The 24146-nt window shown below is 51.1% G+C and overlaps 6 protein-coding genes across 6 annotated transcripts; 4 read left to right on the top strand and 2 right to left on the bottom strand.

Annotated features, from left to right (window-relative positions):
• The first annotated feature begins 36 nt into the window (after positions 1–36).
• Positions 37–2078, top strand: BO97DRAFT_404637 (serine/threonine-protein kinase RIO1). Its single transcript, XM_025694999.1, has one exon. It carries the CDS (start codon positions 109–111, stop codon positions 1807–1809), a length of 1701 nt encoding a protein of 566 aa, XP_025552990.1. The 5' UTR covers positions 37–108; the 3' UTR covers positions 1810–2078.
• Positions 2079–2255: 177 nt separating this feature from the next.
• BO97DRAFT_27719 (autophagy-related protein 17) lies at positions 2256–4398 on the bottom strand. The gene has a single exon (XM_025691030.1). It carries the CDS (start codon positions 4079–4081, stop codon positions 2420–2422), a length of 1662 nt encoding a protein of 553 aa, XP_025552991.1. The 5' UTR covers positions 4082–4398; the 3' UTR covers positions 2256–2419.
• Positions 4399–5251: 853 nt separating this feature from the next.
• On the top strand, positions 5252–8155 carry BO97DRAFT_366218 (F-box/WD repeat-containing protein). Its single transcript, XM_025692610.1, has 2 exons — positions 5252–6067; positions 6163–8155. Exons 1-2 carry the CDS (start codon positions 5717–5719, stop codon positions 7864–7866), a joined length of 2055 nt encoding a protein of 684 aa, XP_025552992.1. The 5' UTR covers positions 5252–5716; the 3' UTR covers positions 7867–8155.
• Positions 8156–11311: 3156 nt separating this feature from the next.
• Positions 11312–12083, top strand: BO97DRAFT_423219 (uncharacterized protein; the record flags this gene model as incomplete). Its single annotated transcript, XM_025696862.1, has 2 exons — positions 11312–11359; positions 11409–12083. 2 exons carry the CDS (start codon positions 11312–11314, stop codon positions 12081–12083), a joined length of 723 nt encoding a protein of 240 aa, XP_025552993.1.
• Positions 12084–13479: 1396 nt separating this feature from the next.
• On the bottom strand, positions 13480–13941 carry BO97DRAFT_423220 (uncharacterized protein; the record flags this gene model as incomplete). Its single annotated transcript, XM_025696863.1, has 2 exons — positions 13480–13652; positions 13749–13941. 2 exons carry the CDS (start codon positions 13939–13941, stop codon positions 13480–13482), a joined length of 366 nt encoding a protein of 121 aa, XP_025552994.1.
• A 2546-nt stretch (positions 13942–16487) lies between these two features.
• Positions 16488–23346, top strand: BO97DRAFT_423222 (putative ubiquitin-specific protease UBP12; the record flags this gene model as incomplete). The annotated part of the gene is made up of 5 exons (XM_025696864.1): positions 16488–17267; positions 18538–20353; positions 20415–21778; positions 21843–22530; positions 22586–23346. 5 exons carry the CDS (start codon positions 16488–16490, stop codon positions 23344–23346), a joined length of 5409 nt encoding a protein of 1802 aa, XP_025552995.1.
• Positions 23347–24146: the final 800 nt, after the last annotated feature.

Below are 24146 nucleotides of genomic sequence, written 5' to 3' on the forward strand. Positions count from 1 at the left end.
CCGGCCGGGTATTTTTTTCCCATCTGCAATCGTCCGATTCTTTTTGGGAGGCAACAGATTTGAGGAATTGCTCACCCCCCGTGCAGGAGAATTCCCCGTTTGTCGGCCATGGCGACTTCAAACACAGATGCGCAAGCATCCGGTCCGGCCGCTGGTCTGGCCCCGGCTCACTCCTACATCCCCAATCAAGGGTATGTGAATGCTGATGGCAGTCTCCCCGCCATGGCGGGGCAGGATCCTGAGGCGCAGAACGGAGAAGGAGAAGAGGAGGACGAGTTCTACGACGACATTTTCGAGGACGAAGAAGAAGAAGAACTGGACGCAGAGGACTTCAACTCCTCCAACCCTGCCGATCTCACAAAGGCTTACAACCGCCAACGGAAAGTCAACGAGCTTGCCGCCGATTCCAACGTTCCCAAGTGGACTTACCCGAAGACGAATACCCAGAAACCGACGGTCAACACACACGCCCTGGTAGACGACCAGATCAAGTCCCTCACGAAACATGCGACCAAAATCAAGCTGGACGACATGCAGTCGGGTATGGCAGCCCGTGGTGACCGTGGTGGCGACCGTGCCGACAGAGCGACCTCCGAACAGGTCTTGGATCCCCGCACACGAATGATCCTGCTGCAGATGATCAACCGCGAGATTGTGTCGGAGATTCACGGTTGTCTGTCGACTGGTAAAGAAGCAAACGTCTACTACTCAATCTCCTATCCCAACGCCGACGACCTAACCCCCGTACACCGCGCCATCAAGGTCTACAAGACGAGTATCCTGGTCTTTAAGGATCGCGACAAATACGTGACAGGCGAATTCCGCTTCCGCGGCGGATACAGCAAGAGCAACAACCGCGCGATGGTCAAGCTGTGGGCGGAGAAGGAAATGCGCAACCTGCGCCGCATCTACGCCGCCGGCATCCCCTGCCCGGAGCCCATCCACCTGCGCCTCCACGTCCTCGTCATGGGATTCCTCGGCAACTCGAAGGGTGTTGCCGCGCCGCGCCTCAAGGACGTCGAGTTTGACATCCCGGATCCGGACGCCAAGTGGCGCGAGATCTACCTGGAGCTGCTCGGCTACATGCGCGTCATGTACCAGACCTGCCATCTGGTCCACGCCGATCTGAGCGAGTACAACATGCTCTACCACAAGAATAAGCTTCACATCATCGATGTCAGTCAGAGTGTCGAGCACGACCACCCGCGCAGTCTGGAGTTCCTGCGCATGGACATCAAGAACATCAGCGACTTCTTCCGCCGCAAGAACGTCGACATCCTCCCCGAGCGCACCGTCTTCGAGTTCGTCATCGCCGTCGACGGCCCGACCACCCCCACCCCCGCCGAGCCCATGCTCGCGGCCATCGAGCAGCTATACGCCACCCGCGAGGAGAAGGGCGACGAGGTCGACACCGCCGTCTTCCGGCAGCAGTACATCCCGCAGACCCTGGAGCAGGTGTACGACTTCGAGCGCGACGCCGAACAGGTCCGCGCGGGTAAAGGCGCCGACCTGGTATACCGGGACCTTCTCGCAGGCGGGAAATCGTCCGCGCGCTCGGCCGACGAGGCCAGCGACGCCGGCTCCGACGTCAGCGGTGGCGTCTCCGTGGAGGGGTCTGATTCGGAGGAAGAAGGAGAAGTTGACCCCTTCGCGCCTAAGCCTCCGCGCGGCAAGCGCTTCGAGGACAAGGACGAGAAGCGTGACCACAAGCAGAAGGTCAAGGAGGAGAAGCGGGAGAAGCGCGCCAACAAGATGCCCAAGCACATGAAGAAGCGTCTGGTATCCGGCTCCTCGCGCAAGAAGAAATGATTTACTCGTTTTCTTCCTCTCTTCGTTTTTGTTTACACTCTCTATTGTTCTGGTCCTGGAATCATAATTCACGCTGTGAGTGGCTACGGGAAAGAAAAAAAGTCATTTTTTGCTTATGCACGATCTCATGATAATTTATGACTCGGGTTTTTCTTGGTTGGGTAGTAATGGTTAGTTGTCTATGTTTATAGAATATCTGGGAGTATATAAATACGCATACGTGGGAGCGTCGAATGTGAATAGGGGATTGCATGAACGCAATACCAATTGATATCCTATGCATTCATTTTCATTGTTCAATTAGGTGTGAGGCCAGTAAACCTATCAGAGCTCTCTTTGAACATCAAATTCAGCCATAGCCTTGGCTAGACGTGAATATATCCGGGTGCTTACATCGCAAAAGCCATGTTGGCCTGCGAGTATGCATCTCACAGAAAGTATTCAGGACCATGTTACATGGACACCTAGCCAAAACATGGTTCGTTCATCAGGGCGGGGGTCCGCCTATTTCTGGGTTCATCATGTAGGTTGGCTTGAAACATACAGTGGAAAAGCGACACACTTGACCTTTGGACTAGAAAAGCGAGCCTTGACAGTGGGCTATCGTAGGCTAAGCGACTTGCTTGCTCCTGGCCTCCAAGCGAGCGAGAGCTTGTTCGAAAAGTGACTTGGGTAAATCGGGGATGACTTCACCATCAGCTGTATCTTCTTCGGCTGTTGCTGGGCGCTGGTCCCCGCTAGGCTGAACGGAAGAATTATCGTTCGCCTCCGACGGCTCTCCGTCCACATTCTTTAGGCTGCCACCGAGAATACGTCGGAACTCAATCCGCATGGGTTCGCGGCCGATGCCAGGCCAAATGTCTGATGGCAGGTAGTCGCCTTGCTCCACTCGGAATGCTTCGCGGGCATTGACATCCTCCTCATAGAGCTGATCGAGTTTGTGCTTTGCATCACGCAGCACTTTCTCCACCCGTTGCCTCACATGTTTTCGTCGCGAGACTTCTAGGATTAAACTGTCGTAGGCTTCCAAGAAGCCGTCGTACAATGCATTGAGGTCAGAGAGATCCGCAAGGCCGCCATTGATACGGTCATGCTCCTCATTCCATACAGATGTGAAATTGTGCGCCTGGGCAATGTAGCCCGGTAGACGAGCCGAAGCCAACAACGAAATGTGACCAAAAACGTCCGTGGTGGCATTGTAGACAGAAAGCAGGGTATCCCGACGACCATTAATACTTTCCAGCACAGATTCCATCTCCCCAATGCGATCTTGGATTTCCAGTACAACATCCTCGGCTTCAGCAGCATCCTTCATGAGTACATTGACCATCTCCAAATAACCCGACTCACTTAATGGATCGAGCGGGGCATTCAAATGAGCATTAATTTCTTCTTCGATGTTAGGGCCACCTCCACCACTGACATTTACCCCAGCCGGCATGTCACCAGTGATGGTTTGCGCTGCAGCACCCCCACCTTCTGTGTGCTTGACAGCGGTGACGCAGAAATCAAAGTGTCGGACCAATGACTCTAGCAGGTTGGCCATTTCCTGCGCATGCATCTCCAGCGAATGCAGCATTGATGGCATGGAGGACAGGCTAGGCAAGCTGGAGCTTGATGCAGATGGCGACGACGACGAAGAGGAGCGCGAGGAGGCTAGTTTCGTAACCTCCCGGTAGTTGCCCAGGGCTTGCTTGATCGACTGAAGCTCATCATCGAAGGCATAATTAGAAGAATCCAACTCTGCTTGAGCAGCATTGGTGCGGTCGATTGAGGCCCTCAGGGCCGCATGCAGCTCGTCAACACCACGCTCGTCGACAAAATCATGTAAGCTTTTTTGGTCTTCTCCACTCGGCCGAAAGGAAGAATGAACGATCGTCTCCTGTAAGAGGCCCAGAGTCTTTCTGAGACGGGCATCAGCTGCGTCCAAATCCTTCAGAACGCCAGCGAACTCCGATCGACCTCGGAGAGATATCTCCTCAACCTCAGAGCGAACGCTGCGAAGGAGCCGGAGCTGGTTATTGAGCCCGCGTCGAAGAAAACTCGTGCGTGCAGAGACTATGACACTTTCCTCCAGTGCGGAGCGAGCGGCAGTGACTATCTCATTAGCTCGCCAAGCGTGGTTGATAGAAGATAGCGATCGCTTCGCTGCCACCAGATGCGAGATAAGAGTATCCAATTGAGGAATTGAACCTTCCTGGCCTTTCAAGGCCTCGCCCGTGGGCTCGATATCGTTCGATACTGCCGAGGATTCCAAGGCTGACGACATCATGCTCCAGGCACTAAATCACGGCATCAGAGACAAACAAGAGACGAAAAGAATGTAAAGTTGGTACGGGCGCGAATACTTGGCCACTGTCGACCTGCACGTGCTCTGATCAAACGCGAGGCCTGAGACAAATGACTAGTGACCCAATGATATGTGTTCCCTAGGTTGTATATGTCGCGAGATCGGATAAATTTGGTACACAATCACCTCATAAAGCATATAATGATTCTCAACCCCTATTTGTTTGTGCCCGTTGACGCCTTATTCCAATGCGTGATCGTCAATCCCATGCTAACCATGCATCTGGCGGTGAGTTTGTGGAAAGCTGACTGGTAGACAGCGTCTGACTATGTGACAGCGGTGTAAGCCTCGGATACAGGCCATATATAGCCCCTGTCCCAGAGGTTTCTCGGAAATCACAAAGCAAGGCAGAGGATGGAACAGGGGTTTTGAGGTTCGAGGAAGCACTGCGCACTGGGCTGACCTGGAAGAGCTACTGCCCGACGGTCCCGCGTCAGGTCAGGAACAAGGGTAACAAGAAATCCGAGCACGGATTAACGAAAACGAGTCATATGCACATTCGAATGCAACTGGTAATAATCGCAGTATCCAGAAACAGGAGAAATACGCATCCTGAGTTGGGGTGGTCAGAAGAGGGAAGCTGTGGAGAGGGCCAGGCAAGATGACGGAGACGTTCATGATAGGCAGGCGGAGAGAAACCTTTGCCTTAGGCATTATCAACGCAGCGTAGCGTCACCGCCCTTGAGCCATGATTCCGTTGAACATACTCGTAGATGAGCGACAGGCTCTAAAATGACTGCTTATCTTGTTAGATTGACCCCAGATCCGGAGCTCCGGCATGGTATGCAGCTAAGACCGGCTAGCCGACAATCTCCTGGAGTAGTGTAGTTGAGTTGTACATGTAAAACTGAGTCAGAGACAAGGATCCGCAATCGACAGAAAGAGTGGAAGCGAAATGGCGACAGATGGCAGAATTATGGGCACAGGCGCTCGATTTTGCCGTGGCGAGGCGCTTTTACCGCTCTTGCGAACTCCATCGCTGATGGCGCAATCGCCGCACGTGATCCGATTCCCCAGAAAGCACGAGACGAGGTGTGCTTTGCGTGATCGCAGGTCGATGTCGCGATCGCTGAAGAATGTCTTCCTTTTTCTCTACTTATCTTTACCCCCTTGCACCGTTTTTCGAAGTCTGGCTGGTCCATATCCTTCGTTGAATTTTAAAAAATCTGCCTTGATCCTGCCCAGGTCTTACAACCAAGTCATCCATACAATCCATACACCTACACATACTACTACTACTAGATTAAATCTGCCACCGTCTCTCCGCCTCCCGCTCCGACCCAGAGTCACGCGCAACCACGATCGACAAGACTAGGACGACTGCTTCCAATACTGCACTTGACCAGGGTCCTCATTACACCTCTTCCTCGTGCCCTCTCATCGCCTTTCCTTTCTACCGATTTTTCGAAGCATTCGATCCCCTTACTGTTTGACTCAGACGCACCTTCTAGACTATCTCGGCTCCCAAATCCTCTTGCGCTACGATAGCCGGGCCCACGCAAGCCTTTGAACGTTTGGGCGCTGGCTCCTTCCACTTTTCTCGCCTCGCCAACGGAGATGGAAAACACCCGGCAGGACGATCATATGCTTGTACCCTCTCGGCCGCCATTACAATCTATCTTTGGCGGTCCAGCCGAAGACGTCGATTATATTGATGATGCCGACTCCGACAATAAGCATGAGCTCCACGGCCCTCCCGACCTAAACGCAACTTCTGCGAGTCTCGCGGTCAACAGTGTGGCACCTTTTCTCGCACGACACGTCCCCGAACAATACGGCGCACTCGGACCTCAGAACAAGGGACCGGTCGAACTGAGTGGCGTGGATTCGCGCTATTGTTATCGCCATAGACCTGACCGTAAATGCCGACGGCAAGCAGACGAACCGACAATGGATAAATTACAACGAGTGAGTGCTGCCCTTTGTCATCGGAATCCGCGCGGGCGCCTTTACGGTCAACCTGCAATCTGATGATTCCCTGAACTAAGCATCTTCTCGAACAGGAATTAGAAACACTCCCACAAAGCGATCAGCAGGGTATTGCGCATGTGTGGTCCCTCTTCTCAGCCGCACCAGCCAAACACCGAAAATTGCTCCTTCAGGGCATCATGGCCCAATGTTGTTTTCCACAACTATCGTTTATCTCCGCAACTGTTCGAGACCTCATTCGCATCGATTTCCTTGCCGCACTTCCTCCGGAGATCTCTTTCAAAATTCTGTGTTACCTAGACACCACTTCATTGTGCAAGGCTGCTCAAGTGTCAAGACGCTGGAGAGCACTTGCCGATGATGATGTGGTCTGGCACCGGATGTGCGAACAACATATTCACCGCAAGTGCAAGAAGTGCGGCTGGGGACTTCCCCTTCTGGACCGGAAGCGCCTGCGGGAATCGAAGCGTGAGATACAATTGCGCGCCACAAACTGGGATCTTAGCGGGCGATCAGCTGGCTCTGCGGAAACCTGCAAAGCTGAGGCTGATGCGGTAGCCGTTGTTAACACAAATCCAGCGAAGCGGAAGCCCGATCCGATCGACGAACAGGCGACTATTGCTAAGCGCCATTGCTCGTCTTTGGCTCCGGGTCCTGGTCCTGGAAACGATGACGCCTACTTCAAGACACGTTATAGGCCTTGGAAGGAAGTATACAAAGATCGATTCAAGGTTGGAACCAATTGGAAGTATGGACGATGCTCCATCAAGGTTTTCAGGGGCCATACAAATGGTGTCATGTGTCTCCAATTCGAAGATAATATTCTCGCGACGGGCTCATACGATGCTACGATCAAGATCTGGGATACTGAAACTGGGCAAGAGCTGCGTACTCTTCGTGGACACGAATCAGGCATTCGCTGTCTGCAGTTTGACGATACCAAGTTGATCAGTGGCAGTATGGACCGCACCGTTAAGGTCTGGAACTGGCGCACGGGCGAATGCATTTCCACCTACACAGGTCACCGCGGCGGGATCATCGGGCTTCATTTCGATGCTACGCTACTAGCTTCGGCCTCAGTGGACAAGACTGTCAAGATCTGGAACTTTGAGGACAAGTCTACGTGCCTTCTACGTGGACACACAGACTGGGTCAACGCAGTGAGGGTAGATTCGATGTCTCGTACAGTCTTCTCGGCTTCAGATGATTGCACTGTCCGACTCTGGGATTTGGACAGTAAGACTTGCATTAGGACATTCCACGGACATGTGGGTCAAGTCCAGCAGGTTATTCCGCTTCCGCGAGAATTTGAATTTGAAGAACATGATGCGGAGTGTGAAAACGACAATGTCAGCACAGTCTCTGGAGATGTTGAGCCTGCTTCTCTCCAGGCCACACTTGGACTAGAGTCCAACGCCGTCATGTCACAGAGCTCGCCTTTCGGTCCCTCCTTTGCCGAGGGTCGACCAGCCCCACCCCGCTACATTGTTACTAGTGCACTGGACTCCACGATTCGTCTGTGGGAAACATCTACTGGCCGTTGCCTGCGTACCTTTTTCGGACACCTGGAGGGTGTCTGGGCTCTTGCCGCCGACACACTTCGCATTGTCTCTGGAGCAGAAGATCGTATGGTCAAAATCTGGGATCCCAGGACGGGCAAGTGCGAGCGCACATTTACCGGTCATTCTGGACCGGTCACTTGCATGGGCCTAGGTGACAGTCGCTTCGCCACCGGAAGCGAGGACTGCGAAGTCCGGATGTATAGCTTCCAAAGTTGAAGTTAGTAATCTCTTTTGCGGTCTTTCATTTCGTCTTCCAATTTTCATCCGCCAAAAGTTATGTGCGGTCCTGTTCAATGTCCTTTTTCTCAACTGCATGAAAATACCCATAACGTTTTTACTTTGTTTTCTTCGGGGCGTGGCAGGAAAGGGTTTTCCGGGTCAAGGGTCTGGGTCTGAGTTTCCTGCAATGATACGGAGCGCTATCAGGGAAAGTCTGGCGTTGGCGTCGTGCTATTATACCAAGTCCTGGACCTACGTTAGTTTACGCTAGCAACACATGTCAAACACTATTATACCATCTAAAGCTCCACATGCTTGGTATCAAGATTACGAGGGTGCTATTCTTTGAACTTCAAGGAGGATCATACTGCAAAAGTATCACATGGGACTATACATAAAGCTAATGCACCTGATATGCTTTGTTCAGGGTGTGCATTGCTTGCGTACACAATGTAATTCCTGTACACATACGCCTTTTATGCGAGTATCTCGATCACCAGTGAATTTGGCTCCTCTGAGGACTGAAAAATATAATCTTCGTGAAAAGCATTTGCTCGGAAAAATCGCCATGGGCATTTCCTTGTAGAGTAATAAGTGACTGCGACGCATATACTGTACGGTGAACGCAGACGCAGAGCCCAGTCTAGGTTGTTGCACTCAAAGGGCTACTGAACAGCGTCCTGATATGTTGAGCTTATGCATGCTGATTATTTAGCTCTTGGAAGGCCTTGCGATGGTTAGTGCGAGATCTGCTCCTCTACATGGCCTGCATTTAGACAAGGAAGGTGCTTGAGGAGAGTGAGTGGTACTTACTTGTAGAGGTGCTAAAAACACGCGCGTATGCCTTTCTTTGCCTTCGCTTTCCTAAAGCAGTCAACTGGAGGGAAGATTGACCTGACCATTCACATACACAGAAACACAGAAGCCATGAGGCCAAAGGCTGGAAGAGATAGTCAGCACAATGGCATCAGGGTAGACCACTATTGCTTGTTATAATATTGCAAAAACCAATAATTGGTGGATGTGGCTTACCAAACTGAAATTCAGGGGAGATGCGGTTGACGTCTGCACGTAGCGTCATATCGCAAAAGCCCGTCAAGCCAATCTCAATATTGGACGATCTGAATGGCTCTCAGAGGCAAGGGGGTGGTGGTATCAGCATCTCTCAACAACGGTTATCGATCTACGAGTCAGCTGTGCATATCATAACTTTGATGCATTCAATTAGCCATTTTAGCTTCTATCGCACACCAAACAGTATATACCACATGAATCGCACGGCCCCAGATTAGTGAAGCACACAATTTCCTAATGTTTTATCCAACAGGAAGCTCATCCATTTAGTATCTCTCCCCGTATCATGTACTTCTCTTCCGTCTCCATTTTAGCGATGGCCATTCTTGCTGCGCCAGGATATGCCATTGAGTCTGCTTGTGGGTAGACCCTTGTGGATGACATTTTGCTCATCACGTCTCATGCGCATGCGATCAATGCGCTGGCTCAAGGGGATCCCAAAGCGACACTTACAAGCCAAGTTGAGAATCCTGCGAACAACGCCCTTGGCAGTGAAGTATGTGTCGCAAGTTTCATCGTGGTGACTTACAAATGAATGCTTTGATGCTGATATGCGCTGTATAGGGGTATTTGAACAAGCTCGAATCTCTGTCAAAGGGAGATCAGTCGTACTCTTTCCGACCTAGTGGGTGGCCCCTGCGAGCTTCACTCCAGTGACGATCAGGTCCAGGTTTGCGCAGGATTCCACGATGTATGTTCTCGAACAGAGACACGCCGGGATTGTGTCACAGCTAACGTCGTCCGATTTCCACAACACTTGCAGTATGTTGAGGCGCAAAAAGAACTTCAAGGCACCTTACAATTGAAGCATGACATTATCACCGAGACAGACTCCGCGGAATTCATTGCGGCTGTAGTCGGAACACTTGAGCAGAGGAGCAACGTAAGTCTTATCCCGTCCTTATATTGTACTATGGGGGCGTTGTACCTGACTCGAGTGCTACAGGAAATTGCCGCTCGGTTGCATGTTGTTATCCCCAAGTGCAAGCAGGTTGAGGAAGAGATGGTCCTATTGAACGCCGCTTACTCGGCCACACTGCACAAATACTGGATTTATTGATTTCATGTCTCAGAGACGCTGCTTTCCCGCGCTAGCTCCCTCTGCCATAGGCTCGTTGTCATGTCGCTTGTTCTAGCTCTTTGTCTCTCGAAGCCCGATAAACTCTTTTGTTCAGAGTAGAGTGAGGTTACATCTTAACTTAATTCACCATCTAAGCAACTCATTTGAACTGGTAAGTCGGATATACTCTCTTCACCTTCAATATAGATCACTCGAGAAAGTGAATCCCCTAAAAAAGGGGTCTGTCATTCAGTGGTGGCATGCCCAATGGCTGGACTGAACAACTTGTTAGGTATTTGATCAACAAACGCAGCTGTAATGACAATTTAATGAGTGGCAGATCAGATCGAGGATACCAGAAGGCTTCACGACGTGCCACTCTCAAACCATTGAGATCTCCTGACCTTTTTGTTCTACTTTTTCCAACACAGGTTACGAGCCGCACATGCTCTATCCTTTTACTGGTCTTTATCTGACTGAATTCCCCTGGGATATAGCCCCTCTTGTCCATCGTTTTGTTGAAACGAAGCATCGGAGCTTTGATAAGCCCAGTCACAGATCGTGCTCTCCCCTACAATAGAGGATCTCAGCATGCTCCGCCTCCACCAATGGCTACGGCAGATGATGTCGCCAGAAACACTGGACAAGAGCTTGACAGCACCAGCCCGCTCAAATAACAGATCCAATCAGGGCCATCTTAACTGCCCATTGAGATGGAGGTCTCGCGAATTTTGCATTTACTATGTAATACTTCTAGTGCGTAGGAGTTGGCATCCGAACCGCTATTGAAGTCTCGCAGAGTAAGTTCGAAGGGGAGACTGCAATATTTTGCAACACGAATCCTCGACAGACAGCCATCCAGCGTACACTGTTTATTCTCACCTTCTTAGCTGCGGTTGGATCCTCCGAGGCAGAATGGTAATTTTACACTTGACATTTTCCTTGCCGAGCGTCTCTCACCCGCCTCATTTTGCGCACGAAATTCGATATAGCCTTTGCCACGTTGTTTTTGGCTACTCCCCATGGAATTTCTATTGCCAAAATTGGCTTGATCCTGACTGTGAACTATCAGATTGGGTCCAAGCTGCCGCATCGCTACGTGCCGGCTGTTACATGGATGTTCAATATTGCTATCCTACTATCACGCGGACTGGTCGCATCTACCGCTGCGGACGTCCGTCTGAGTTGGATATGTTTTAGCAATATGATTTCATGAGATGAATCCTTTGGGCTACAGGTCTTTACGGCATCAGGCCCCGATAGAGTCCGATTTTTCATGCTTCCATCTTGCGAATGATTAGCTTTAACATGGATTACAACTGGAGCTTCAACAATGCGGCAACCGACGAGATGAGGGTAAGGCCTTTTCTCTCATCCTCGATACCAGCATACTGATAGATAGCAGACAATCAACCCTGACTACGGGATTATCTCTGAGCGCGCGCATATTGAAAGACCGGCAGACACATCTGCATATAACCTGCGAAACTATCTCGCCTACGTCACCTACGCCCCCCTCAGCCTCCTGGCGCAGCTGGCATCGCTCCTTCAACCGTTGGGTCATCCGATATCTATATCTCCCACTCGGAGCCGACGGCGCAGGAGTATCTCGCGATCCTTCATCCAAGGAGCCTCTTGCACCCGCGATGCGTCGCGCTCAGTGGCTCGTTCTCGGCCACCGCATGATCAACCTCCCCATCATCTTCACCTTCGTCAGCATCTGGCACGAGCCCAGCCTGCGTCTGATTCTTTGGGGGTGGCTGATCACGATCTTCATTCTGCCCGAGATCATCGCCACGATGGCCATGCGCGGCGCAGCGTGAAAGCCACCAGGCCGGAAACATACCCCATCCTGTGCGGTCGTGGCGCTGCTGGGAATTTAATGCTTATGGTTGCTGCTAATTTGGTTGGCTTTGCCATGAAGATCGTCCAGTGGGAGAAGCTGTTGGTGCATATCACTGCCGCTCATGCGGTGGTGTTCCCGCTGATGGCGTTTTATGGATCCTTTTATGCCTTGGCGCAGGTCATGTTCGAGATCAGGGAAGGGGATTCCCGGAAGGGCTTTGGCTGGACATCGTGAGTCTGCGGGGATTTGTGTGAGGGGGATGTTTGGTTTGGGTACGCGCTTGCGTTTGTTCGCTCTTGGTGCTATGGGGAGTTTTCGTCGGGGTTTGAATGAGCTGGCGTTCTAGGCTGAGTGAGTGCCTTATATCTACTACCGGAGGTGTCTCTGGGGCTTACACTGTGTAGGACGTTAGTGACTGGCGAGGCTACGCTGGTGATCCTGTGGGAAGATGCTGGACCTTTTCACTTCTGCGCTACCGGATACTCGGGGAGGTGCATAGAGAGGTGGTTTGGGAGATACTTGAAGATCTAAGATCGCAGGCATGTAAGTACCCCAATAATGTTTGTCGAAGTCTAAACAAGTGAAATCATATGTGGGAGAGCCATATCAAGGGACTGCAAGAAATGTCTCGATTATACACGTTCCAGCCGGGTTGAACCTCTACCGGTACACCAAAGTATCTAGTAGGTAAACCAGAACCTCAAGGCTGGCATTATCAGACATGAAGAGGGCACTGCCGTTAGTATCATAGTATCTTAATCACCACAACCTATTCTACCACAAGGTACCCGATTCAGTAAAAATACATCGATGCAGAGTGTTCATTACCAATAACCCAGCAAGTCAAATCCCAACAGCAATATTTCCTCAATGAAGTGAGGCCGTGGCCGCAACAACCACGCAATATAAATCGCCATAGCAATACATCTTCACGCCGTTCTCCCAGTGAATTCCTTTGGTTCTTCAACCTTTTTGCTGGAGCATATCAAGAGAATAGAGCACACGAGCAATATTAGCCACATAAACAGCAAGTACGTATGCTCAGTGAACACCAAATCTGCAGAGTAAAAACAGTTAGTGTATCAAGCCGTTTGAGCAATTAGAAAAGGCCAGAGGCCTGGCTTAGAAGTGGAAATCGACAAATGTTATCCTTACTGTAGTAACGAAGAAGCGTCTCTCTGTACGTGACGGCGGAGGACTGGTTGACAGTATTGGCTGCATGGCTTGGGTCTTCAGGTGTGGGCTGTTGCTTCCCTGCTTCAACTTGTCCCATCTCCAGGTCGGATGAGCGCTGGCCGGAGTGAGAAGGTGTGGGTGCCATGTTGTCAGGAGGTCTGTGGAATGGATGTAGGTCTGTGGAAGAGATGTAAAGAGACTGTTTGAAGGTTGGGGATGAGATCGTTGGAAATTTTGAAGCCTGTAGGATTGACCCAGGTTAAGAAGTCTCCTGTTTTAGCCTCTGGCAGTCAGTGAGCCGCTTTCTTATTGTTCGCCTGTTGTAAAAATTGATATTTGACTCACATAACAAAACCTCCGGCGTTGCATCATGGTGATATGGTAAAGCGGAATTTTCATTTCGTAGTATGGCACATGCATCTCTTCCACGGATATGATAGCTAGGAACCGTTCCCTACCAGTCCTGGCTCTCCGCGGCCATTGCCTTCAAGCAGTCCTGACAACAGATTTCCAGGAACTTGACAAGCAAGAACTTTAGAAGCAAGAGAAAAGCATAAATCGTGTAAGAGAATAAGAACAGCGTCAGTAAGAACGCCACGAAGACCCAAGTATCAGTTATCTTCAAATCTGTAGAAAACAAATGATTAGCATATCAAGCTATTGATCGGTTGGGAAAGGCTATAGGCCTGGCTTCCAACGCAGATTGGGAATCACTAGCCATACCGCCGCTAATGAAGTATATTAGTGCCTTAGTGATGACGGAGGGGTTTTTGACGGCATTGGCTGCTTCGAAAACATCGGATAGGGTGATTGTTTCCCTAGACGTTGATTGTGCCTCGTTTGATTCGAAGAGACCGCTCTCAAGATCGGTTGAGTTCTGGTCTGATCGAGAAGAAGGCAAAGGAGCGAGACCCATATTGTAATGAGGTTTGTGAAATAGAAGTAAAGTGACTGCTTGAAGAATAGGAATGGTAATGTTGTGGACCTTGAAGTCTGTGTGATCGATCACAATTGTGAAATATTTTTTCTTATCTTTTAGCAGTCAGTGACCAGATTCGTGATTTGTCTCTTGCAAAATCGCAAAGCTTGACCCTCACGTCCGGGAGTTGCATCATGATGAAAGGTTCAGCAGAAAGTTTAATCTCTCTAGCCAAGTAGGGCTCATAATTCTGGTCCTCGTTGTAGTCGTTCTTTTCGAAAAGGGACTACGGAATAGAGATGTATGCAAGTCCTAACAGCACGGTTAAGATTGCTGGTAGCTGGAGTTGCCCGACAGTCTGCGTTGAGTGAACAAGCATCTATTGCTTTGCTGATATACATCCATTTTATGCTGTCTATAGTGTTTTGACGCACTGCATATTTCGCTCTGGCGTGGCTCTAGCTTATTATTTGGATTAATCAGATTTGTCATTTAGCTTTAAGACTGGCAATAGTCACAACCCCTGGTGAAACCAATACTTGATTCTATTCTATTCAATGATAGCATCTTCCATGACCTACCAAGTAGCGATTCTCTAGAATCTCTAGCAAACCGGCGTGAACCGTCACCTTTCCTTCCATCATAGTATTTCCGCTGAGCCACTCTCGGGGGTCAGGATGAAGTCACTCGGTCCTTGGATCAACGATGACTGTCGCATGACCGCCAACTGCAGAGTTTTACCCTGCGACGCTCATCCTGCCCCGCGCCTTCTTTAGTCCTATATGTAAACACTTGCAAGACCACAGAGAAAACCACCACCAGCAATCATGGAGTTTGAGAACTCTCCACCTCCATACTCGGAGGCTGAACAAGCCCATCACCAGTATTTCCCGGCGTTGCCCCAAGAGCTAGCCCCAGTATACATCGAGATCGACCCATATCGAAGGGAGACATACAACTCCGTCGACTCTCGCAATCCAGGTGTCAACCGGAAGGATACCTCGTCGAACCCAACTGCGGCGACAGAAGCAAACTCGAGTATCACACGAGCTGACCAGAATCTTTCTCCATTAACGTATAAATCTCCAGTCGACTTCCTGCCGCGGACTTGCAAAGCGTCAACGATATAAGTCCAAGTCCCGTTCCGTCCGACGTTTCCAAGCCAAAAAGTGAGGGTCACCTGGTGTCCAACCCACCCCTTAGTTGCATGTCTAACACAGACACAGGACGATGTCTCCGTCACCGATTCCTCATACTAATCGTTCTAATCATCATTCTTGGCTTGTTTATCAGGCTTTCTGCTGGGTTGGTGACGCGTAAGAAGAAAGGTTCGATACCTACCCTTGATCTGAATAACCGAGACCGATATTGTATACTGTGACGGCTTGTTTTGCTGATATCTGAGGTAACAGCTGCCGCCGCCGCCAAAGCGCATCCTACCATGACGACCGCTGCTGCTGCTACTGCTGCTGTATCGACTGTCAACGCAGACGCAGACGGAGACGCAAACGGAGACACGAGTTGTCTACTACCCTGTTCATGAACATGGGCTTTTCGGCTGGATTAGACAATTGTTTGGCTTTTGATCGCGCTTGGAAACTTGGATGGTTTATGTGTAGTCTGGCTTTGCTGACGGCTTGGCCGTGTTATTGCTTGCTTGAATCGTCTGAATTTTCAAGGCGTCTTGGTGGGGTTTAGGTGCAGGTTACTGGGTTTCTCTTTGTGGCGTATTGAGACAGGCTTGGCGTATAAGGGACATCTTTTGTATGATGAGGTCAGGATCCTAGATTCGTGGTGTGAAGCCGCAGTATAAAGATGTAGTTGAGGAGATGTGTGGCGTCTGCTATCTCTTGCTTGCTAATGTGAAGATTGGGCTGATATCCCATGTGAGGTCTGAGGTGAGCGATGCATCGAGACTTGACACATCGATCTTGATCAAGTCTCATCTATGATAGACAGACAGAAGTATCGTCAAGTCTTTTCGTGTTTGACACAGTACCTTCGAAGAAATTTTAGTTGTTGTGCAGTTACAGGGACGAGGATCGGGGTCGAGATAGGGTGCTGAGGTGGAAGTAAGCATAACTCTGCTGAAGTTATACGACATCTGATTGACTGGAGACACTATCTAAGTCAACCCTCTACGTTGACTCCACAACCATAGTCTATAATAAGAACTGATACGATCTCTTCTCGGACACCATCTAGTGGGGCCTTAACCATAGCCAGTACTGGCACGAACCAATGCTTCGAGAATACGGCAACCCTTTGTGAGCCGCACTCAAACAAGCAAGCCGCCAATGGCTTATACCGTGGAAAGACTCGAACTAGCAAAGCGACTCTTCCTGAAACCAAAACCACAACCCAGCCTACCCGTTGAAAGTACGGGCCACCGATACTCCCTGCGCAAACGCCCCGCAAACAACGACCTGACAGTATACAAGGGTTGACTCGACGAGGACCGTACAGAGAACTATAGACCCAGCGGGAACCGAGCCCGAAAACGAAAGAAGCCCGGAAAACTAATACTACTCGTCAAACTGACCATGAAATCCACGGCTAGCAAGGCGTTGCTCGCTAGCTTCCCACTTCAAGAAGCATCAGAGGACAGGTCAGAGGGGGGCTTCTCTGGTCTAATGAGCAAGACAGACCAACAATTCGAGTCAACATCTATGACGAGCGTATCGCAAACACTGCACCTTGAAGCCTCTGCGCAGAACAGCGGCACTGAGACTATCCTACAGACTCGCACCATCGAGACGTCGTTCGTCTATCCGATCGACTTCCAGTATGAGCCGCCAGACGACGAACGTTTCCCGTGCCACTGGTGCAAGCATGTCGCATACGGCATCGTTGGACTCGGAAAGCGGAAAGTGATGGTGGTTACTGATGCAGAAGGCAAACTTCAGGAGATTAGCGGGGGTCATTCAGCGAATGGGCACGAACCCAGCCGGATGTGCGCGATCTGCGCGCTGGAAAGAATCAGGATCATGAAATGCGCTGGCCATCGGATCGTCCCTCTCAAAGGTCTTAGCTGCGACACTTTCGACTTCGCGGCGGCTTATAAGACTTTGGAGTCTGCTTCGGGTGAGATGCCAGATGGGATGCCGGTTATCTGGTGCTCGCTCTGCCCCCATCCTGCGTTCTTCGGTTGCAACACCGCGCAACCGGCCAACATCTTCTTGGGGTCCGCGCAGGGTGAGGCGGGCTGTGGACTGTTTCTGTGCGAAGCATGCGAGGATTTGGTGGGTGTTTGTGAAGGGAATCTGGCGGAGATCGTTGAAAGGAATGAGCTCGAGGATCCGGAGTCTGGGAAGCGGGCGGACGTGGACTTTCTTCTTCCTGGGAATGAGATGTACATGTAGTATAAAACGAACTGGGGTATTTGACTAGGAAAGAGCTGCGATGGCGGATCTGAGAAACTGGAACTACTTGAGTAGTATTATCGTTAGCACCCTCTAGGCTTGCTAGTCTACAGATTGTTCACCTGTCCTAGCCAATGACAATCTTTGATTCTGATCTAGAGATCTCGGTAAGGTAAGTAAGGCATGGTGCATGGAATTCCATCTAGTGAATAATGTGATTGGCTGACTTTGATTGAAATGCTAGGTCTATGAAGGACGATAAAATGGTGGCCGTACAACCTAGCCATGTGCAATTGATCCTATCGGGTTGTGTTAAGACGGCCCAGCCCTTGCATGCGCCCGGGTTTTCTTGTCAATATAAGGTTGTTTTAGTCAGTCTCAGGCATTTCCGACAGCTCCAACGATTTTCTTTATCGTATCCACCCGGGGAGTAACAGCGATGTGGAAGCTGCAAGGGACCAGCGTCTAAGGAGAGGTGTGCGCAGCGGTACGAACATAACAGAGGTTGTATAGTTGAGGAATAACACGAGCTGTACCACGTAGGCAAAGACTTGTGTTTGGTTACTTCGAGTGCAACTAACTCACTTAGAAGGTCAGTATGAACACTTCCTTGGTGTTAGTCTGGTCTCTTCTTCACGCAAACACTTGTTTAGGGGCAATCTCAGCCAATATCCATCATTCACATCTATATTGGCAAACCTGAGAAGACTTCAAGCCATGCAGGTAGACCCGTACATCCAGCATCTACCCCTGGCAAGGATATCAGGGTATAAATAGTATTAAACAGAGAGCAAAACAAAACTAAAAAAGAAAAAGCAAAGATGAGCCCCTGTCTGACCGTCTACTGAGTCGTCCACGGGGTGTTCTTGTTGCCAGGATTTTGGTTTTCTTGTTTCCACCGAAGAGTTGACTGACTAAACGAATGGGCTTCCCGTGTTGAGTTTAACAACTGACGGAGACCGGAATTTCTTTTTCAACAAGTTAATCTATCCACCTCTTTCCTTCCTTTCCTTTCATCGCGTTTCCATATTTCCCATATTTCCACTCCCCTCCACACTCTCCGCCCCCTCCATTTTAGTCTTAATTCTTGCTTCGGATTTGGTGGTCACCAACAACCGCCCCCCTCTCTCCTCCTACAAACTTTTTTCCGACAGGTTCCATTTCGAATCCACATCACACTTCCCCCATCCCATTCATCGTGCTACCTCGAGCTGCCACGAGACGTGCGCAGCTCACCGTCACGACGTCTTCCACCAAGCGCCGTAAGGTAGCAGAGCCTCGCAGACCAGGAACGCTTCCGGGTTTGTCGTTCGCCTCGCAGACCGGAAGACGTCACGGCCATCCTAGCTCCGACCACTCTTCGTCTTCCTCGGCCCTGCCTCATCGCCGTCCTTCGCCCACCTCCCCTTCGAATCGCAGTCAGAGTTCCTCGGCCTCACCGCCTCCTCGGTACATTCCCGCCCATCTGCAGGACGAAGTGCTGGGAACCAGGTCGCAACCTTCTGCTCGCTCCCCGACCCTGGATTCTACTGCCAGTGCCGTCGACTGCCCGTCCGCTGCCTGCGCAGGTTTGACCCTACACAGCGACCCCGCGACCGATATGTCGGCCTCGGACGAGAAGATGAACGCTCCCGGAGCGTCAGACAGTGAGAAGGATGTGGTGATGGACCAAGTTTCTACCTCGAAGGACGGTCAACCTCATCCCGCCCAGCCGGATACGATGGACACCTCTGGATCGGGAGATGACAACTCGACTGGCAACGAGGGTAGCTCGCCGTCAGACAATGTGTATCCCACCCCGTCCAGTATGTCCACCTATACCGCTCCCACGGAAACACGAGCCCACGCCAAAGCCGAGGCATCCGTCGCATCCGTCGACCCTCCCTCCTTCGACGATCAGGTCGCGCAGGTGACCAAGTTCATGATGCAGCCCATGCAGGAAAAGCAGAAAGGATACGTGGTGTCCATGTCGTGGTTGAAGCGCGTGTTCGCGCGAAGCTCCACCCATGCAGACCAGGCAGATAAGACCGCCGCGGAAGGAGAAATCGGCCCCGTCGACAACTCGGATATTGTTTTGGTGACCGATCCCGCTATTGCAGGCTTCAAGGACGAGAACGGGGAGCCGTTTGTCCCCCTCAGGCCCGGTCTGCAGATCGGGGAGGATTTCGAGATCATACCCGAAGGGGGCTGGGATTTGATTATGCAGTGGTACGGCCTTGCGGAACAGTCTCCTGCCATTGTCCGCTACGCTCACAATACCGCACCCGCCGGCGATGGCGAGAACATCCAATACGAGATTAACCCGCCGATCTTTACGATTCTGAAACTCACGAACCCATCCACGGGAACCACCCCCAAATCACTCAAGGAAAAGAACATGCTACCCGTTCGGGCCCTCGCCAGTCGACACACCAATTTCCAAAAATGGCTTAAGCAAGCTAAAGAACTGGCGAAGATTGACATGTCGACAAAAGTTCGCGTCTGGAGAATCTTGGGCGGTCTCGGAAGTGCCACTACCTCCGCTGCGGTCACACCAGCTGCCTCTCGAACTGCCTCCCCGGCGCCTTCCGCTTCGACCGTGCCCACTGCTGGAGGCAGTCTCGTCCTTGACCTCAACACTTTTCTCTCCCTTTCCGAAGGATCCCAGCGGGAGTTGTTGGAAGAGGCTAGGGATCAGACTGCCAATTCCAATTACAACGGTCGCATGACGTTGGATCTCGCTGGGCTGGGTGGTAGTGATATCGTAGTCCTCGAGGAAAGACTTCCTGGTAAACAGGGTGATTGGGTGTCCGAGGCCTCCAGACAGGCACTAAACCGCCTTGGGGTGCCAAGTGGAAGTCTCAAGAATGAGGTGTCTACCAAGGTAAAGACGAAGAGCCCTGCTACTAGTGGACGCTCATCTCCAGTGCCAGAGCCTGTGAGGGGAAGACGTAAGGATGGGAAGCCCCGCGGCTGCACAGGTCTGAGCAACTTGGGCAACACGTGCTACATGAACTCCGCCCTGCAGTGTGTCCGCAGCGTGGAGGAATTAACTTACTACTTTTTGAGTAAGTTCCTCAAATTGCGAATTAACCTTGGTTAGGCCTCCTGTTAACAACCGATCTTTAGATGACGTCTATAAGAAAGATCTTAATCCCAGCAACCCTCTGGCTCACAATGGTGATGTGGCTAAGGCCTATGCCAACCTGCTTCGACAAATTTTCGATGAAGCAGGCCAGTCCTCGTTCGCTCCCAGGCAGCTGAAACAAACTATTGGCCGCTATGGTCCGGCATTCTCTGGATACGGACAGCAAGATTCACAGGAGTTCCTTCTTTTTCTTCTTGATGGTCTCCAGGAGGACCTGAACCGAATCCAGAAGAAGCCATATATTGAAAAGCCAGACTCCACGGATGACATGGTCCACGATAAAGCCGCGCTGAAAGAGTTCGCTGATAAATGCTGGGACATTTACAAAGCTCGCAACGATTCCGTAATCACCGATCTTTTCGCCGGTATGTACAAGTCTACACTTGTCTGCCCCGTTTGCGACAAGGTCAGTATCATCTTCGACCCGTTCAACAACCTCACTCTCCAGCTTCCGATTGAAAACCTCTGGAGTAAAGAGATCTTCTACTTCCCTCTAAACAAGAAACCGGTCATTGTGGATGTCGAGATCGACAAGCACGCCAGCATCAAGTCTCTCAAGGAATTGGTCGCCAAGAAGATGGGCTCGGACCCTCAACGCCTGGTCATGTCGGAGATCTATAAGCACAAGTTCTACAAGATGTTTGACAACACAAGCTCCATCGCCGATTGCCAGATCAGCAATGGGGATGATCTTGCCATCTATGAGGTCGAGTCCGTCCCGACGAACTACAATCCCGACAAGCAACAGAAAAGCTACTTCTCCTTTAATCGGTCCGAACATGAGGAGATTCCAAAGCTCGATTCCCCAAGAGCTGATAGATTGCTGGTGCCTATATTTAACCGCTTTGAGAAACCACGGTCGAACAACCCGAAGAATACCCAGCGGCCCCTTTTCGGTGTGCCTTCTTATGTCGTCATCAACAGGGAAGAGCTTGGCGACTACGATGCTATCTTCCGAAAGGTTCTCGCGCAGGTGGCTTCTATGTCAACACGCGATTTCCTCAGCGAAGTCACTGATGCAGAGTCTAGCCAGGAGGATTCGGACACCGTCGTAATGAACGAGGACGACGCACAGTCAGCCGATTCCAAGATCAAGACGTCCTCTGTCGACGGGGAAGATGGAATTGTTGATGTCTCCATGCGCGACGCAGATGACTCTCAAGACGATGCCTCAGCTCAGCGTGAGGGCGGCATTCCTACTAACCTTCGTAATCTATTTGAAATGAAGATTATCAAGTCGAACGAGGTTGTCCCGCTTGGCTTTTCCTCGGTTGATGACCACAAGGAATATCCCCGGATGTCATTCAGGATCAAGACAAAGCCTGCTCCGAAGAAGCAGAAGGAGGTACGTTTTTGTCTGATCATGTTGTCCGGTAGAGAGCTAGGAGACCACTGACATCATTCAACAGCCCGAATCGGAAACGGCCACCGAGAAATCAGACGACGAAAGCGCGGGTAAACAGAGCTCTGAGAGTGCTGAGTCGGACATTTTTGCCGATGCCAAACGCCCGGTGACTAAGCCTAACACCCAGATCCCGCCCATGATCCGACCGGGCGAAGGTATTGTGGTTGATTGGACAGAGGACGCATACGATGCCCTATTCTCTGGCGGCATGGAGAAAGACTCTGTTCGTGGTAGCCCGACATGGACCAACATCGAGAGGCACCCAGACCCCGAACTCTCCAAGAAACGAGCACTCCGACAGACCCGCAAAAAGCGAGGCGTCACTCTCTACGAGTGTCTGGACGAGTTCAACAAGGAAGAGATTCTTTCCGAAAATGACGCATGGTATTGCCCACGCTGCAAGGAGCATCGCCGGGCCAGCAAGAAATTCGAACTCTGGAAGACGCCTGACATTCTGGTCATGCACCTGAAGAGATTCAGCGCTAGCCGCGGTTTCAGAGACAAGCTCGATGTCCTTGTTGACTTCCCCGTGGAAGGTCTCGACATGAGCGGCCGGGTCGAAGCCCCTGAGGACGGTAAGAGCCTTATCTATGATCTCTTCGCTGTGGACAATCACTATGGTGGACTTGGAGGAGGCCATTACACCGCCTACGCCAAGAACTTCATGACCGGTCAATGGAATGAATACAATGGTACGTCACCACCCGCTGCCGACTGGGTTGGACACAACTAACTTACATGAAAAAGACTCTTCTGTATCGAGACCCCTTGACCCCCAGAGTGTGGTCACCCCCTCGGCTTACCTCTTGTTCTACCGCCGTCGTTCCGAGCGTCCTCTGGGCGGCAAGGTCCTCGGGGAGATCACTGAGGCTTCGACGCGCCCGGGTAGCGACGCCGATTCCCAAAGCGAGTCGCGCGGGCAGTCTCCGTCGGGGGAAGGTCGGCGCCTCGGCGGCTCCTCCCGCAATGGGTCGTCGAGCGCATTAACCGGAGTCGGAGCAGCTCACCAATTGGGAGATGGTGGTTTGCGAACTGGAACCCGAACGAAGAGCGGGGATGAAGACTCGCCCCCGGAATATTCGAGCCTGGGTAAAACAACTCGACAGGAAGGTATGGATTTCGAAGACGAGGAGTTCGGACCTGTACCGCAACCCAGCCCGTTCCGCCACGCGGATCCGCCCTCGTGGTCGTTCAGTCACATCTCGGATGCTCACGGCTCTTCACAGATGACCACAGCGCAACGGGGATCCATCTCTGATGACGATGATTTACCCGACGACAACGACAGTAACAAGGCAGTAGGTGGCGGAGACGTCAGTGATACTGACCTCAGGATGGCTGCCCTTACCGATAGCCCTAGAGGGGGATTGGGGTTTCCTGGCACCCCGATGGAGGAAACGTCCTTCCAGGAACTTCATCCATTTGGTGGTGACGGGGATGACGATGACGAAGATGATCTGCCTGTGGTAGAGTTGCAAGTGAACGACGAAGATCGAGTTCTGCCATAAACCTATTATGGCAAGGCTTGTTCTCTCTGATCCTTTTCTTTCTATTTCTTCTTTTTATTTTTGGAAATGTGAAACGAATGATACACGGTGTTCTATACAGCGCCAGGGCCGGTGATTGCTATTTTCTTTTGGGCCTTCGCGGGGGACAGAGGATATATGATATCATGGAATGAAGTGGATGATTTTTTATGGTTGCATTTGACTCCCCATTGACCAAACCGGGTCATGTGGGTTTGGGGATTTGTCAAATTCTGGAAGGGTACGTGTTAAGTAAACTATGGGGAGGAGCAGAGGGCTGCATTGCATTTCATGGGGATTGATGGCCGATAGCCGTCCTTGCATTATATCTGTGGATTGTCCGGGACAACAGGGGGTTGTTGCCTGGCTAAAAGCTTATTTGTGAATTGAATGTGATGGTAGAGCAGCAGTTGCTGCATGTTGATTCAAGATCGAACTGGTAGGAGAATATACAGTATATGATCAGCCTCGAGTCTGCAACCACATGCCTACGGCACACGCCGCAACGTGCCACAGCATTGGGTGCGGGGGGCGCTCAGAGGAGTGATTGTATACTCGTCGTTCCACCAACCCACACCTGCCACGGGTTGGTGGAACGATAAGTATCTGTCATGGCAGTATCGAGACTACCGGACTGGAGGTTATTAGAGAAGAAAGATGGCAAGGGGAGCTGGTGGCCATATCAAATAGCATTATCACGCGCATAGGTATAGTCATTGCAGGAACGTAAGATATTGGCTGTGCTCTCACGGGCCATGTACTTGCGTCTTACCTTTCACCTA

Source organism: Aspergillus homomorphus (assembly GCF_003184865.1).
Source record: "Aspergillus homomorphus CBS 101889 unplaced genomic scaffold BO97scaffold_11, whole genome shotgun sequence".
NCBI classification, from domain to species: domain Eukaryota; kingdom Fungi; phylum Ascomycota; class Eurotiomycetes; order Eurotiales; family Aspergillaceae; genus Aspergillus; species Aspergillus homomorphus.

What these genes read in the sequence shown, in the direction of transcription:
- BO97DRAFT_404637 (XM_025694999.1), top strand. Translation starts at nt 109, where the DNA reads ATGGCGACTTCAAACACAGATGCGCAAGCATCCGGTCCGGCCGCTGGT.
- BO97DRAFT_27719 (XM_025691030.1), bottom strand. Translation starts at nt 4,081, where the DNA reads ATGATGTCGTCAGCCTTGGAATCCTCGGCAGTATCGAACGATATCGAG.
- BO97DRAFT_366218 (XM_025692610.1), top strand. Translation starts at nt 5,717, where the DNA reads ATGGAAAACACCCGGCAGGACGATCATATGCTTGTACCCTCTCGGCCG. An exon ending in CAATGGATAAATTACAACGA is followed by an intron (nt 6,068 to 6,162) that starts GTGAGTGCTGCC and finishes CTTCTCGAACAG; the next exon opens with GAATTAGAAACACTCCCACA.